This window comes from Neopelma chrysocephalum, unplaced genomic scaffold (genome assembly GCF_003984885.1).
Source record: "Neopelma chrysocephalum unplaced genomic scaffold, ASM398488v2 Primary Assembly neopelma1_23b, whole genome shotgun sequence".
Taxonomy (NCBI): Eukaryota; Metazoa; Chordata; class Aves; order Passeriformes; family Pipridae; genus Neopelma; species Neopelma chrysocephalum.
The window spans coordinates 12086415-12101956 of record NW_020897692.1 but is presented as its reverse complement, the minus strand read 5'-3'; the positions used below and the strand labels follow the sequence as shown (position 1 = coordinate 12101956).

Here is a 15542-nt window from a genome sequence, read left to right as displayed (position 1 = left end):
ACATGAGAAAAACAGAGCTGAATTCCAGTTTCAAGACTGTCAGATTCATGCAGCATTTTGGTTTTGATAACCTTTCATATCAAGAGTCTTCGTCTTTGATAGGGGTTGAAAGATGCACTTCTTTCTACAAGATTCATGATACAAATACTCATTGGCACAGTAACTTTTACTCAGTTGTAGCATATTAGACAGTGATTGCTTCCTACCCGAAGTCCAATGAAAAGACTCAATTCCAAAGCAATTCTGAAGACTCAGAAAGGAAAGTTGCTTCAGGAACTTCATATTATTTTGATACAAAATTCTCTCTCTATTTACTGTTGCTGGTGATTATCCTCTGCAACAGGTCTTCATCCACTCAGGCAATCTGGTGGTGTTCTGGTTGATGTCAAAGTAACTCCAGTGACTTTTTTTTTTTCTTTTGAAAGCAACAGTGTATTGTGGATATTCTGCAGTGGATCTTCATTTTGAATAGTCATTTTTTCTTTTATGCATTTTTTGATGCCTTTGTACTTGTAAATGTAGAAATTACATGTAGGAAATTAACTATTGCAAGTTCTTCTATGTGTACTTAGCGTACCTTGCAGATATTTTGCAGGTGACATCTGCATTTGGATAGGGAAGGTAAATATTACTTAAATCATCCCATATCTTTTAAGGGTTAGGGCTAAGCACTGTGACTGAAGCATGCAATTTTCTCTTGGTGTTCTAGATTTTATTTTGGTTTGGGTTTTTTTGGTTTTTGTAGTATCAGACTACTGAAGAGTAACTTATGGTACAGAAGTTTTTGTTTTAAATATGCAAATCTACACTATTAGATAGCTAATGTAAACAGTGATTTTAATAGCTCTCCTGAAATATTGGGAATCTGTTGTTCAGTTGATGGCTTATCTGTCTTGCAAGGAAATGATTGCTCGCTTTGTCTTCCAGACTGAGCAAGTTGTATTGGGGAATAAAAAAGTGAGGCAGCTGAGACTTTTGCAGGCACTCCACAAAATATCCCAGACATTTCTGAAAGCAATGATCCAGGTCTCCCAAAATCCAGTCTGTGTCATTTGGCCACATGCCACAAGAGTGGAAAAAAGCAGTTTTGACATGATATGAACAGAATTTTTCCAGCTCTTTTGGATATTTCATTTTAAGTTGCTCTAGAAGATACTTCAGCAGCTTAAGACAACCTTTCCTGTTAAATAAATAAGAATTTATTAGGTACTTTCTACATAGTTCTAAGTATGTATTTTACATATTTAAACACAAGGAATTATGCATTAATTGTGACATTCTTGATTCAGTACAAGATGTAATTGGCAAACAACTTCTTAGTTTACTTATTAAGGAGGTTTTGTACCTCATGTGGGTTTTGTTCTTCCTCTTTGAAGAAATCTGGAAAACAGTTTTTATAACGTGAAAAATCATTTATTCATCCTGATCTGACTCAGCAGTTCTTTTCTCACCATCATTTTAGAAATTGCCTTGATATGAAGTGTAATGTTGCTCAGAAAGCTGAGTCATCAGACTCTTTTATGCTGTTTTTTATAAACAGGACTGAACTTGGGAAAGATTATTTAATAAGTTGTATCTTTTGCATTCTAAGGCAAGTTCAGAGTGTAAACCAGCAAATATGATTGTTTCCATCTTTCATTAAGTAAATGCAAGTCAGACATTCAACGAGTACATGCAGTGTTGTACTGCTATAGAACTATTATGCCTAAAAGCCTTTTTCTTGCTTCCTATTGTGAGTAATTACGCTTAGATAAAATTCTTAAATGCTGAACTGAAACAGTGCTAGACAGCACTAGCCTGGCTCGCACAGGCTTAAAGTAAAATATTCATATGAAATACCAACCTACAGCACTTTGGTCCATCAGATTCACAACATGTCTTTGAGTGGCCATGGTTCTTCATCATGTCCTTCTCAATATGTGAGAAGGAGAGTCGCCATGTGTTTCCTAAAGTTGAACACAAGACTGTTAAATTGTTACACAGCACTAAGTATTGGCATCTGTATCTAGAAAAAAAAGACACTTTGCAATTGCCTAATTTTAAATATTGGCAATTTCTTTACCCCTGTAAAAAAATTGTAATTCAGTGACTGTAGTTAGTTAGTTCTTCCTTAATTCCCCAGCAGCTGTACACAAAGGCAATTAGAATGTAATTAATATAGAACATAGTTAATTGCGTGGATGCTTTAAATTCATAACAACATTTGGATTTACTTCAAAATTAAGCTTAATTCTGATTTTTCCTGAACTTGTTGAACATGATTTGTGGAATTGCACTACTCATAGAAATCCATGGCCTTTGAATTTTTGTATCCTTACTGTGTTTTCTGGTTTTTCTTTGTGCAGCAGGCTTGTGAGTTTATCTCGAGTATGGTGGCTGTTCTAAAGCACTTATTTTTGTTCTTCTGGTCATGCTTCTGAAAATAATTGCTAACAGAGCTCAACACCCTGTTTTTAACACCAGCAATCATTTTTGTCTTCCTTACATGCATTATACTGTTTTCCTTGCCTGTTTGGCTCAGTTACTCTGCATTTAATTTGCCCAGAAAGAGATAGCCCAGTACAGCAGTAATGATTTATTTGGCATTGATAACATAGGCGTGCTAATTAAAAAAATACCAGATTGTCTGAAATGTTTTTGCTAAAATCATCAGTTCTCATAATGCAATGACAAGTCAGGATGTTTCTGCAAACTAATGTAGGCTTGGTGTGACCGTGGTCTGGAGGAAACAACAATAAAACATTGTAGCCATACCAGAGTTCAATGAGAAATAATGTATCTTGATAGAAAAGTACACAGTTTGCTTCCTGCAGAAGTATCTGATTTCTGGGTGCAGTCCTATGTGCAGGGATGTTCCCTGCCTTTTTAGAAGACTTTTAATTTATTTTTTTTCTTTACAAAACAAAGGAGTGTACAGTGCTGTTAAGTACAGCGCGAGCATAGGGAAGGTTCATATCCATGTGTCTGACTGGAGTAGATTTAATATAATGCTCCTAGGAATGGTTAGTGTACAGCCTGCCAGAGCAGTTTTGTATTTAGATTTCCATACAAGACAAGCAGTATCACAGATCTGATGTTTTAAAGAGGGATTTCAGGATGAGATAAAGATCTGTACCTCAAAGGCACGGATCTGGATACCCTTTCTATAGCACTTGTAAGTGATCAAGTTGTAGAGAAGATATTTCATGACTTATTATTGTCCATATTTGAGGTACCTCTTAGAACCTTTTCTCTTTTGTTTTGCTTGGCTACTAAATAAAGTGATCTCAATTTGAAATCTCTCCTGACTTTTGTTCCCAGCCACTGTTTAATTTTGAGGCCGTCCTGTGTGCTGGGTGGCCAGCTGTGCTGAACTTTCAGAGTCAAGATGATGTCCACTGATATTTCTGATGGAGGATTTTTGATCTGAAGAGTTATTGCAGGGCTTCCAGCCTTTTTCCTTGCTACAGTTACTTCCACATCTAGTAACAAAGAAGAGTGATTTTTCATGTTAGATATATGTATATATATACGCACACATATATAAGGAACTTGTTTTGAAGAAAGTTAAGGTTTTTACAAATGAGGTATTCATAATCAATCAAAAGACATACCTGCGTTCAATCACTGGCTCTTTATCCTACAGGATACAGATGTTAAATAAAACATTAAGATGGCCTGTTGATGAGTTCTATGAAATAGGGAACGCTACTTTTGAACTGCTGTGTTTGTTTGATTTACTGTGTAAGAATCAGAAATACAGTAATGTTTTCCAGTGACCTGCTTCACTGTTGAATATACACACTGAAAAGATTTGGCCACAATGTTTCTGAAGGCTTTGGAGGAAAATAACCCTATAAGGGGATACATTTTCTGTATCAATTGATATAAAATATTAGGTAATATATAAAAGAAAGCTATTGTGTACAAAGAGCCATTTGATGAATAGGTGCAAAATACACATGTAGGAAGTACCAAGCATACAATAGTACCCTTAATATTTGTTATTTTCATTCAGAAAGAGGATTGCATAGTGGACTTAATCGTGTAATATGATTAGCTCTGATGTATTTGTGATTCTTCACACAAGACCAAACTGGAGATACTGGGGACAGGAGGAGTTACAGCTCCATTGCCACAAAAAGACAGTTGACGGGGAGGAAAACCCATTTTATTAACAAGAGGGCAATGCATATGCACAATGTAACTGGATTTTTAGCACTCCTAGATGAAGCTTGTTATCTCAGTACTTACTTTTAAAGTTTTTTACTTCTTGTTTAATAATTTCTCTAAGTGCTTGAAGCATTTTAAAGGCTGATAGTTTTCCATCTTCATCTAAAAACTTCAACAAATACTTTTCTTTTGGATTTCTTTTGAATGTTAGGTAATAATAGGCTCCCGTGTCATCAGACTCATCCAGCTGAAGCCTTTCAACAGGTATTACCAGCATGATGTCAAACTCATTTGGTTGAGATATCTGCAAAGTAGGAGAATACAACAATGAATGTGCAACTTGAGTTTTATTCTCTTTAGATTTTTATACTGATTGTGGTTTTATCTACAACTGTCTTGATGTACTTCTCATGTCTGGTGTGAAATATGAGCTTATTTCTGTGGATTTGTATTGCAGGATTACTGTGCATTTGGGTGGAGAAAAGCAATTTACTGATAGCAGTGCACTTCCCAGCTTTCCAACTTATTAATTTTTAAAAAAGCTTTTAAGATTCTCAAGCAGTTCTAAGTAATGCATAAATGCTGAACTCAGTCATCCTTTTGCACACAGGAATCATCTGTGAGAAAAAAATGCACTGCTATGTCTGAAGATGTTTTTATATCCTGCCCCAAAAAAAAAAATAATGGTCCACATATTTGACTTTGTTCCAGGGTGTACTGGGACCAGGAAAAAAAGGTACTGCTTAATCAGAGAATGTTAAGGGGTTGGAATGGACCTGAAAGATCATTTAGTCCAAACTCCCCTGCCGTGGGCAGTGACACCTTGATGTCTTAGGATCAACCTCCCACTAGATCAGGTTGCTCAAGGCCTTATCCAACCTGGGTTTGAACACTATCAGGGCTGGGGCATCCACAGCCTCCCTGGGCAGGCAACCTGTTCCAGTGTCCAACCACCCTCACAGTACAAATATCTGCTTAGTATCTAGCCTAAATTTCCCATCTTTCAATTTGTATCCATTACTCCTGCTTTTTGAAAAAAGTATAAACTAAAAACTGGCACAGGGCCTTTCGTGTAGCGCTATACTGACGAGTCCTGCGGTTACATCGGGCTCACCCGCGTGCTGTGCAAGACCGGGTCTTGCCGTGAGTCCCGTTCAGGCAGCGTCTCTAACTGAATGCGCATACGTACACACCTTTCAGTAGGTTATTTATCATTTTATAAAGCATTGTGGTTAATTAACAGAGCCACCCTACAGTTTTAATTTGTCGGGAAGGGCCGGCTCAGAGCAGCAGGAGCAGCGCGCCGTGGGAGCTCCCAGGCCCGTGGGAGCCGCCCGCCACCTGCGGCCGGAGCCCGGCCCCTGCACCCGGGCGGGACGGAGGGAGAGGCGCTGCTGGCGCCTCCGAACCCACCTTGACGCGCTCGTAGTAGCTCCCGGCGCTGTGCTGTTCCATGGAGCTGAAGGCGCCATCCCTGCTCCGGATGGTCTGGACCAGGTGCGGAACCACCATATTCACCAGCGCCGACGCCTCGGAGACGTCCCTGCGGCCCAGGCTAAGCCGCGACAGCACCTCGCGGAGCCGCAAGGTGTCTGGCGGGGGCCGGGGGGCGGCCGTGGGGGCAGCAGCCGCTCCGTCTGGCACCACCGCAACCTTCCGCGGAGCCGCGGGGACTCTGGTGGCCGGCGCCCTGATCCGCGAGGCGGGGGGCGCCTTTACGCCGCCCGCCGGCAGGGCCGTGGCAGCGTGGGCTCGCCGCCCCGGGCGCCCACCCCGGGCGGGGGGTCCGTCCGTCCGCGGCGCCCAGCGGGTCGTGGCACCGCTCGGGCTTTCGCCCGCGACGCGGCCCCGCGAGGGGCTGCGGGCTGTGCTCCTCGGCGCGCCACGGCCCCGCGGAGCTGCGGTTCGCGACCCCCGCCTACCCCGCGCCCGTGTGCCGCCCGCGCCGTCCATGGCCACCGCTTCCTCTCCGCACCCAGAGGACGGCGAGCGCGGCCCCGCGGGCAGGGGAGTTCCCGCCTCGGGCGAGTTCCTCTTCCAGGCAACGCGCCTTTGTCGGGAAACGAAACCCGCCAGGCGCGGGTTCAGCCCGGGCACAGCAAAGCTCTGACAGCAAAGGCCAGACTGCGCCGGGACATCCCGAGGAGACAGCCACCTCCCTCTCTCCAATCCGTGGAGAGCGTTTTCCCGCTCCCGAGGAACCTCTCCCTGCCTCCCGCCTCCCCGCGGGCGGGGCACGGGCGGCCGCCGAGGGGCGCACGGACGCGCCGCTCCCGCCTACGGAGCGCCCGGCTCCGCCTCCCGCCCAGTATGAGCGGCGGAGGAGCCGCGGTGACTGCCCATCCCTCGCGCTCGCCGCCGGGAGGGCCGGCGCTGCCGCCATGTTCTTGCGGAGGGGTTGTTGCCGGCTGGCGCTGCTCCCGGTGCCTCGCCCAGGGCAACGCCGGGCTGGCAGCGAGGTCGGGGCGGCGGCGCCGCGCTACGACGTGTTGGTGGTCGGCGGGGGCCATGCGGGGACGGAGGCGGCGGCGGCAGCTGCCCGCGGCGGGGCCCGCACGCTGCTGCTCACGCACAGGATCGGCACCATCGGTACCGCCGCGCGTACCCGGGCTGGGGCGGGGGAAAGAACCGCGGGCGCCTCGGGTCTTCCTGGCGTCGGAGCTTTTGGGCGGCGGCGACGGTGTCCCTGTGTCCCTTCCCCAGGGGAGATGTCCTGCAACCCGTCCTTCGGCGGCATCGGGAAGGGGCACCTCATGCGGGAGGTGGACGCTCTGGACGGGCTGTGCGGCCGCGTCTGCGACCGCTCCGGCATCCACTACAAGGTGCTGAACCGCTGCAAGGGCCCGGCCGTGTGGGGCCTCCGCGCACAGATCGACCGCGGCCTCTACAAGGAGAACATGCAGGTGAGAGCGGGGCCGGGAGGATTTTTGGTATTAGGTGTTAGTATAAACTACTGAAGATGATGAGGGAGGGACACATGTTTTGTTTTTCATTATTTACCTGTCAAACCTAGATACGTTTCTGTTTGATACTTTAATGCACTGTAGGTTGTTGGAGCTCCGCATACTTTAAAAAATTCTCCAGCATTTTAGATACAGGTCAGGCTTCATGACTGAATAGTTTCTTTTGAGCTTAAACTCTTGTCTGAATGAAAATTTCTAGTTGATCGATCAGAATAGTACCATAACTGAGTATCTTCCCAGTTGTGTGGTAAGAATGGAAGACGGTGATAGATATTGTGGAAATCAGCAGGATTTGGGATTACCCCTATGTTTCATAACTTCCTAGATTTTTGCAGTAACTCCTTTCATGACAGAAAGAAATCCTTAACACGCCACTGTTGACAGTTCGTGAGGCATCTGTGGAAGATCTTATCTTGACAGAGCCAGAATCAGGCCATCCTGGGAAATGCCAAGTCACGGGAGTCGTTCTGGGTATGTGTTATTAAATCAGTAGGTGCCTCCAGTAGGTGCTAAGAGCAGCCTTTGAGATAAACATTTCTGATTCGTCAATGAGAGAGATGAATTAACCAAGACATCTGGTTTAGGCAGAGTATGAACTAAACTAGGTTAATATGTGTAATACAGAGTAATACAATGACAAAAATACCTGGACTGATAGGATATTGGGAGGTTACTTAAGTTAATTTTCTTCAGGCTAGGTATATTGAATTCCATGCTGCATTTTGAGATTTTATTTGGTAAACGGCATATGCTGTCGACAATGTTATGGGACCATGGGGTTCTATTACTAACAGACTCGTACTTTATTACCCCTTGCTGTTCTAATAAACAAGCTTTCTGAAGTAAAGGCCTGGATATGATTTTTTTCCCAGGAGTGGGTTTTCTGTGTTACAGGTAACTTTTTTAGGAATAATAAAAATACAGGAATAAATACATGCTGCTTATTGCAGTTACTACTATTAGTGCTTTCATTATTGAAATGCTGCTTTTGTTGTGTAACAGAGGATGGATAAACCCTCAGTGAACACTGTTAGTCTAGTTTTAGACAGAAGAATACGAGGGCTTTGTTTACTTAATTATGTACATTTCTGAAAACTTGCTGTTTTAGGGGATGGGAGCACAGTACACGCTGGAAGCATTGTCCTGACCACCGGTACCTTTCTGAGGGGTATGATCCACATTGGGCTAGAGATGCACCCGGCTGGGCGGCTAGGGGACCAGCCAGCCATTGGGCTAGCTCAGACTCTGGAGAAACTGGGATTTGCTGTGGGCAGGCTGAAGACCGGAACACCACCAAGACTTGCCAAAGACACGATTGACTTCAGTGGTCTGGAGGAACATGGAGCTGACAATCCTCCGGTGCCATTCAGCTTCCTCAGTGAGGCTGTGTGGATCAAGGTGGGATAGCACACATCAAATGCACATAGAGCCAGCTGGGGAGTGGTTCTGGGAATGTCGTGCTTATAATCAGCCAGGGAGTTGGTAGCTGGGAAAGGGAGTTGGGATGTATTTGTACTGGAGGTGTTATGTTTCTGAGGACTCTCAATGCAAAGGGTTCTTTTGTTGTTTGTATTCTTTTGAAAGCAAGTACCTTCTTACTTTATCTTCTCAACTTGAGAACCAAACTTTTTTTACTTCTAGAGTCAGAGTTGTGTGAAATGGGATACTGATACTAGTATTCTTCATGTGCTGGTTACATGGGTGGTTTACAAAATACATGTTATTATACCTGTATTCTGGAGATTTATAATGTCTTGCTTCTTACCTTAGCTTTAAAATAAGGTTAAAATGTTGAAATTAGAGATCATTAGTAGTATTGACTAAGAGAAAGGATATAGTTATCCACAGATCTCAGAAGTGGCATATTAACAGTAACTTAAAAGCACAAAAAGCTCAATTTTCTAAAGAAATTTTCCTTTCAAAGAAAATTCTTACATAATGTAGTTGAATAGCACAGAGTTAAGTATCAGGAGTTAATTTCCCCGGAGCATATAGGAATTGCAATAACCTATTAGAATCAGGATGAGGGTGAAAGTAATATCACTTGAAGTCTTTGGTATGTGTAGGAAAGGTTTCAAGAAGTTAAGGTGCAACATTATTACTATTTTGAATGTGAGCCTATTGACTTTTTCAGAAAAATGAGTCAAATACTTTACGTGGTAGTTTTTTTCCCCAAACTTTGAATTTAATTGCGGAGTTTTGAGATTTTTATCTTTTTTTCTTCACCGAGAGATTTCTTTTTTTTTTCTTCACCAAAATTTTTTATTGCCTGTTAGCTGTAGGGTCAGCACTTATTCTTCTTACTCCAGAGCTTTGAATTCCTGTAGTCAATTTGAATGCTGTGATATAACGTGTTGCTTTAATGGGAGTATCCATCCTGTAATTAGGACTACAGTGTATGGAATAAAACTTGAATTCTACACTTGCAAGTTCTGTTCTGTTCTCAGTCTGCTTTTGGTCATGTTGCTCATGCTCTCTGATTGCTCATGTTCTGTCTGCACAGTGGGTATGACAGCACTAGTTAGCTCTCCAAGAAGCGAGAGCCAGCTGTCATGGAAAAGGTATTGGAGATCCTCAGAGTTGTTCAATAAGAGTACAGTGTTGTGACTGGAATAACTTAAAGTGAGCTTTGGCCTCTTTCAGCCAGAAGGTCAGCTGCCATGTTACCTGACACGCACTACCCTGAAAGCCCAGCAAATTATCTACGATAACCTTCACCTGAACAACCATGTAAGGGAGACAACAAGGGGCCCTCGGTAAGTGTGTGGCATCACACAAGGCTCTCAAGGGGACAAGTGTCAATCTATTTGAAACTGAGGGGGTATCCTGCTTCGCTTCTGCCAAGTTACTTTTTCTCCATATCAGATGGTGCTCATGGCCATTTACTCTTGCAGGTACTGTCCTTCTCTTGAATCAAAGGTTCTGCGCTTCCCAAACCGGCAACATCAAGTTTGGCTGGAGCCTGAAGGCTTGGAATCCAATGTCATTTACCCCCAAGGCATGTCCATGACACTGCCACCTGAGCTTCAGGAGCAGGTGATCAAATCCGTCCCAGGCTTGGAAAAAGCCAAGATGATACAGCCAGGTGAGGGAGATGAATAGTTTTTAATCTATTTGTTGCATTGTTTACTAGTTAATGAAAGCCAGATTTTGTTTAGAGCATAGCAAAACAAAGGAAATGAGAAACAAAGCTAATTCCTAGTTGCAGGGATTTTTCCTTGGTTGTTTTGAAATCGTAAATAAAAGTTGAAAAGCTAAGTCATCCTGCCCCACTGGTTGCCTTTGCTGACCTTCAAAATGCCTCCTGTAACATCTCTCTTGTTGTGTGTCATAGGCTACGGGGTGCAATATGATTTTTTAGATCCCCGTCAACTGACTGCTTCCCTTGAGTCACGTCTTGTTCAGCGCCTCTTCCTTGCAGGCCAGATAAATGGCACGACAGGCTATGAAGAAGCTGCAGCTCAGGTGGGTGAATCTGACCACGTGTACTCAGCACTCAGAAAAGGGATATTGCCTTGGCATTTGTCTGTGATACAGAGTCTTGCGAGGCCCATTTTTTTCTCCTGAGATGTTCTTACTTTTGTTGCTCACCCCAATTCCAGACTTGCCCAAGATATTTTTACTTTTATTATCTGCAGTGCTATCACTAAGACTGCAGTAACAAAAGTAATTGGAGGCACTGTCAAGTGTTTCATCATGGAGACTGTGCAGTGGGTATAATTGAAAACATGGGAATTGTCTCCAGACACATCAGCAGTGGCCAAGAATCCCTTCAGACACTCGTAGTGTCACAAGAAAGACACCGCCTGGATTACTAGCACAGACTATTGCATTTTTCTGGGTACAGTTTGACGTGTGAGTCTTTGGAGGCAGATGTGCTGATATTTTAGCTAAGAAGAGACCGATAAATGTATTTGGTTTGTTTTCTGTCTGCCTAGGGTGTGATTGCTGGGATCAATGCCTGTCTGCGGGTTCATGGCAAGCCCCCTTTCATTGTCAGTCGCACTGAAGGCTACATTGGGGTCCTGATCAATGACCTCACCACTCTGGGCACCAGTGAGCCCTACCGGATGTTCACCAGCCGTGTGGAGTTCCGCATGTCCCTCCGGCCCGACAATGCTGATGCCAGGCTCACTCACAGAGGTGTTTGATCATAGTGGCTCTTGCAGTTAGCAGCCCTGCCTGGTTGTAGACTTTTGTCTCATACACCATCTGTCTCTGCAGGTTTTGAAGAAGCTGGATGTGTGTCGCAGCAGCGATATGAACAAGCAGTTAAGATGAGAGCTGCTTTAGATGATGGAATTGCAACACTAAAATCACTTCAGTTCAGCATATCCAAATGGTCCCAGTTACTGCCAGAAGTTCCCATCAGTAGCAGTCGCAGGTCACCTGTCAGGTAAAGGTTACAGCTGGAACTTTCTGGTCTGACCTACGCTTGCTTTAGCACATCCTGTTTCACAGCATTTGTCCATATTTCCTGAAGCTGTCAGTACTCCAAGATTCCAGCTTTACCACCTTCAGGGAACACACATCTGATGTTTGCCTGTAGAGTAAGTGCTATGTTAGTGTTTTTACTATGCCATGTTTCCTGGTGCTGATGTACTCCCAAAGCAAGGGCGTGCTCCACTGGCCCCGGGCATCAGTTCTTGATGCCCTTATAGAGAGTGTCACCAAGTGGTGACAGTTTTACAGTGGGTTGCTGCTTTGCTAAAAGCTTGTTAAAGCAGTAATTGATTTCAAGGTGGTGTCAGATGGTAGCTTATAAGAAAAGATTATCACTTCCATTACCCATCCTTTACTTCACCTTATCTTTTCTGTTCTGGCTGACTGGGTCTGTGAAAGGTTCCCCTTGGTGCCCCTACCTTGTCCCTTCCATCTTGCTGTCATTTTTCATAAAGAGCCCCTCTTCCAGGGTTTAACAACTCTTCTATGTCCTGAGAGGAGATGGTAGGGAGTTGAGCTTGGCTCTGCAATTGTTCTGGCTTATCCTAGGAACTTTGTGAGTTTGAGCTGGGAACAATTGTAAATCTGCCTTAGGAAAGTGACTCCTTTCTACCATACTTTCTCCGCAGTGCTTTTGACATCCTTCAATATCAAGACGTCAGTATGGAGGTTCTGGCAAAAGCTATCCCAAAGTGCCTGGACAAGCTTGCTCAATGGAGACAACTGGCAGAGAGATTGAAAATAGAAGGTAGAGTACAGACATTATAATCTCTTGTGGTGATCTGTATATGTTTTGTTCAGTAAGGGGAGAGCAAATCCATTTGTCCTAGTGTGTTTCATGTTGCTGCTTAGAGAAATGAAACACTGATCAGAGTGTGTACCTTTTACCATAGGCCACAGCCGTTTGCATGCACCTGTGTTTCACTGTTGGGGTTGAAATCAGTTATTCATATTCACTCCTGGGGTTTTTTTTATTCCTTAACTGCCCTTGCTGACCATCCTTTGCTGACATGAGTAGAAAAAACAACCCATGTACCGAAATTCCTGTAACAAATCAAAGAGTGTGACTTCTTCCAAGGTGGTGATATGAATTAGGCTCTATAGTCTGCGAGGCTGGAAACTTCCTTAGGAGCTTTGGGCTGTCACAGTGGAATTGCTCATTCTGCTTCCAAGAATTCTTGCAAGTGACGTATTTCACGTGAACATCTACATCTGATTTCTTGTTTTCCTGATCATCACAGCTACTTATGAGTGGTGTGTAGTCAACCAACAGCAGGAAATAGAAGAAGTGCGTCGTGATGAAGAGCTCCAGCTGCCAGAGGACATAGATTATTTTGCCATTGATGCATCGCTTTCAACAGAAGTGCGGGAGAAACTGGACTCCAGCCGTCCCCAGACGGTAAGATATTCAGCAACAGAAAGGTTGAGCAGCAGTGAAATCCCTTCCATCTTTCCAAGGGACATGAGGGGGTGGTGAAAAGAATCATGGAAAGAAATACCCACAGGTTTTGATCTCATTTCTCACTGGCTCCAGTGTGTAGGTTTGTTTTTGGTTAATTTGATTGTGTTTCCATGTGCAGATTGGTGCAGTCAGCCGTATCCCTGGAATTACACCAGCTGCTATTGTTAACCTGCTAAGATTTGTGAAAACCAATCACCAGAAGACAGAGAAGCTAAAAGCTTTACCTCACTCTGGGAGGTACTTACCAGGGAAAATGTACTCAGAGAAAGCAACTTCACAAAGACAGATGTCAGCTGAGTTTTCTGAAGAGGATACACAAAGTACCTTCATTAAAACACCTTTTTAGAGAGTGGCACGGATCCTGCCACTGTGTGGCAAGATCACCTGTGCTCGTGACCCTCTTCACAAGTAACACCCATGCTGGCCAGATCCAAAGCAGTTCTAGTTGTGTTCTGTGGTGGGGTCATTGAGTAGAACAAAGATGATGAATGCACAAAATAAATGCTCAGAAACCTAAATACAGCCTGTGATTTTTCTGATGCAAATCAAGAGACAGGAGAACTGCTTTCAAAATTCCACTCATTTGGAAGGTGTTGGATAGTCAAAATCTGTTATAAAGCATCTTGTAAAGGACAATGTTTTGCTCTTATAAAATGAGTAAGAAATGTTACTGCACTGAACCTGTGGCAGCATTTGAGTTGAAAAGCGTGTTCCATTGACTTTAGTACTTGTGTTCATAGCTGTGCAGTGACTACGCACAATCTGGTGTCTCGGTGTGATGTCAGCCAAGAGAAAACACTATGGAAATGTGTGCCACATGAATATTTGAACTTACATAGGAGACTGACTGAATGCAAACATCATATCCTGCAGATGTTTTTCTCCTTTAAAGTAAATAAAGCTTATCTTGAAACTCAGTGAAGAACTTGGTTGTCACTTAGCTTTCAGTAGGGCCTTGACAGTTCACTGGATCACAGTTCACACACATAAGGTGGGGCAAGATTCGCTACAGAGCTGGTGGAGGCTGCTGGATGAGACTGGCTGCCGCAGGCTGGATGCTGAGGAAGATGGGAACCTGCCCAAGGAACCTCAGCTCGGGAGGTGTGAAGCTCACTGTGACATGCTGTGGGGCCAGGGAAGCATGACCCAGGGATTTCTCATCAGCGCTGGTCCTGCAACTGATAGTAATATAATCTGAGCAAGATCCAAGTCAGTTGGATCAATTGGTCCGTCAGTTTGTCACTTGACAGCAAGAAACACTGAATTCAAGCTGTTGCTGGGCTTCTACCAAATCCTTGCCTGACTTAGGCAGCAGTTTCTGGTGCTAGCCTCATTTCTGAACATCCTCTCAATTGACTGGGCAAACAGGCTTGAGAACACATTTTGTTACAGTTAAATCATAGAATCACACAGGTTGGAAAAGACCGCTAAGATCAGTGAGTCCAACTGTAAACCATGTATCTATGTCATTTTGAAGTTATGATTCTGGACTTTTCTCTGGCTAGTTTGCTCTGGTTGAGTGATTCCTTTCCTGGCCAGAGAAAGGAATCAGAGCAAATCCCTTTTGCTCACAGAGACCCAGTCATGCAGCAGGAGGGTGGGCAGAGTTTACAGCTTTGTTTAGAGTGGCATCTGCCTGCCTGAAAGCATCTCCCTGTCACAGCCATTGTCTTGTACAGAAGGGCTTTAGACATGTGATCGGTAGGTCAGTTAATGTCAGAATGGTTCAGAAAAGCTAACATATATCTGCCCCGTTTTGTCTGTGGCCTGTTTTCCTTCCAGCCTTGTTGGCTCAAAGATTTACTTCAACCTTGTAAGCCTTAAGTTCAATTTATGGAAGGCAGCTATGCTTTCTGTGGTCTAACTCAGACTCCACAAATGGTACTGGTGAAATTCCAACTATGTGAATCCAAAGAAATCCTGAATCCTGTATGTCTCTGTCTATTCAAAGCAGTGGAATTTCTGATCAAGGAAGTTTTTTGCTTCCTTCGCTGCATTATCTTTGTGTTATGTTTAGTTTGATGTACCTATATCTGTAAAATCTTAGATCTAGTTTTTACAGACTTGGAAAGCAGCCCTATTGACACCTTCATTTTCTCCCTTGTAAGCCAATTGTGCGGTCTCAAGACTGTATTTCCTAATTCTTGTAATCAGTCTTTTGACAGGAATACCTTGCTTTCAATAATGTGTGTCTTTAAAGGCAATCGCCTTGCACCCTACTACAAAAGCAAACACTTTTTCCTCATCTTTCTGTGCTAAATTTATTTCTGTGCTTCTGGTTTCACATATGCCAGCATAAGTCAAAGGGTGATTCCACTGGCCTGGGCTGCACCAGTGTCAAAGGAAGAGCAGAAGGAGTGGACTTTTGCTTTTCTTACTCTTAACAATTTAATAATGTGCAGCTGTGGTCTAAGAAGGAGGAGAGAGTTAACTTCAGGGAAAATTGAAGTCACAAGTGTATGGAGGCATTGCTTTCCAGCACATCTTCTGTAATAACTGCTTTATTTCAGCATGAAGTGTGT

The 15542-nt window shown here is 43.9% G+C and overlaps 2 protein-coding genes across 4 annotated transcripts; one reads left to right on the top strand and one right to left on the bottom strand.

Annotated features, from left to right (window-relative positions):
* Positions 1–753: 753 nt before the first annotated feature.
* On the bottom strand, positions 754–6105 carry CGAS (cyclic GMP-AMP synthase). Its single transcript, XM_027698335.1, has 5 exons — positions 5566–6105; positions 4234–4456; positions 3216–3461; positions 1844–1946; positions 754–1180 (listed from the first exon to the last, which is right to left on the bottom strand). The coding sequence occupies exons 1-5, from the start codon at positions 6103–6105 to the stop codon at positions 838–840; spliced, it is 1455 nt and encodes a 484-aa protein (XP_027554136.1). The 3' UTR covers positions 754–837.
* Positions 6106–6553: 448 nt separating this feature from the next.
* Positions 6554–13937, top strand: MTO1 (mitochondrial tRNA translation optimization 1). Of its 3 annotated transcripts, none has more exons than XM_027697288.1 (12): positions 6554–6741; positions 6856–7055; positions 7469–7586; positions 8224–8513; positions 9759–9871; positions 10010–10200; positions 10375–10580; positions 11054–11258; positions 11340–11511; positions 12188–12306; positions 12800–12957; positions 13139–13937. In XM_027697288.1, the coding sequence occupies exons 2-12, from the start codon at positions 6861–6863 to the stop codon at positions 13364–13366; spliced, it is 1995 nt and encodes a 664-aa protein (XP_027553089.1). In that variant the 5' UTR covers positions 6554–6741; positions 6856–6860; the 3' UTR covers positions 13367–13937. The 3 variants fall into 3 exon arrangements, with proteins under 3 accessions (XP_027553089.1, XP_027553067.1, XP_027553078.1); XM_027697266.1 differs by having other exon boundaries at positions 6556–6741; positions 10450–10580; XM_027697277.1 differs by lacking the exon at positions 6554–6741 and having other exon boundaries at positions 6944–7055; positions 7441–7586; positions 10450–10580.
* Positions 13938–15542: the final 1605 nt, after the last annotated feature.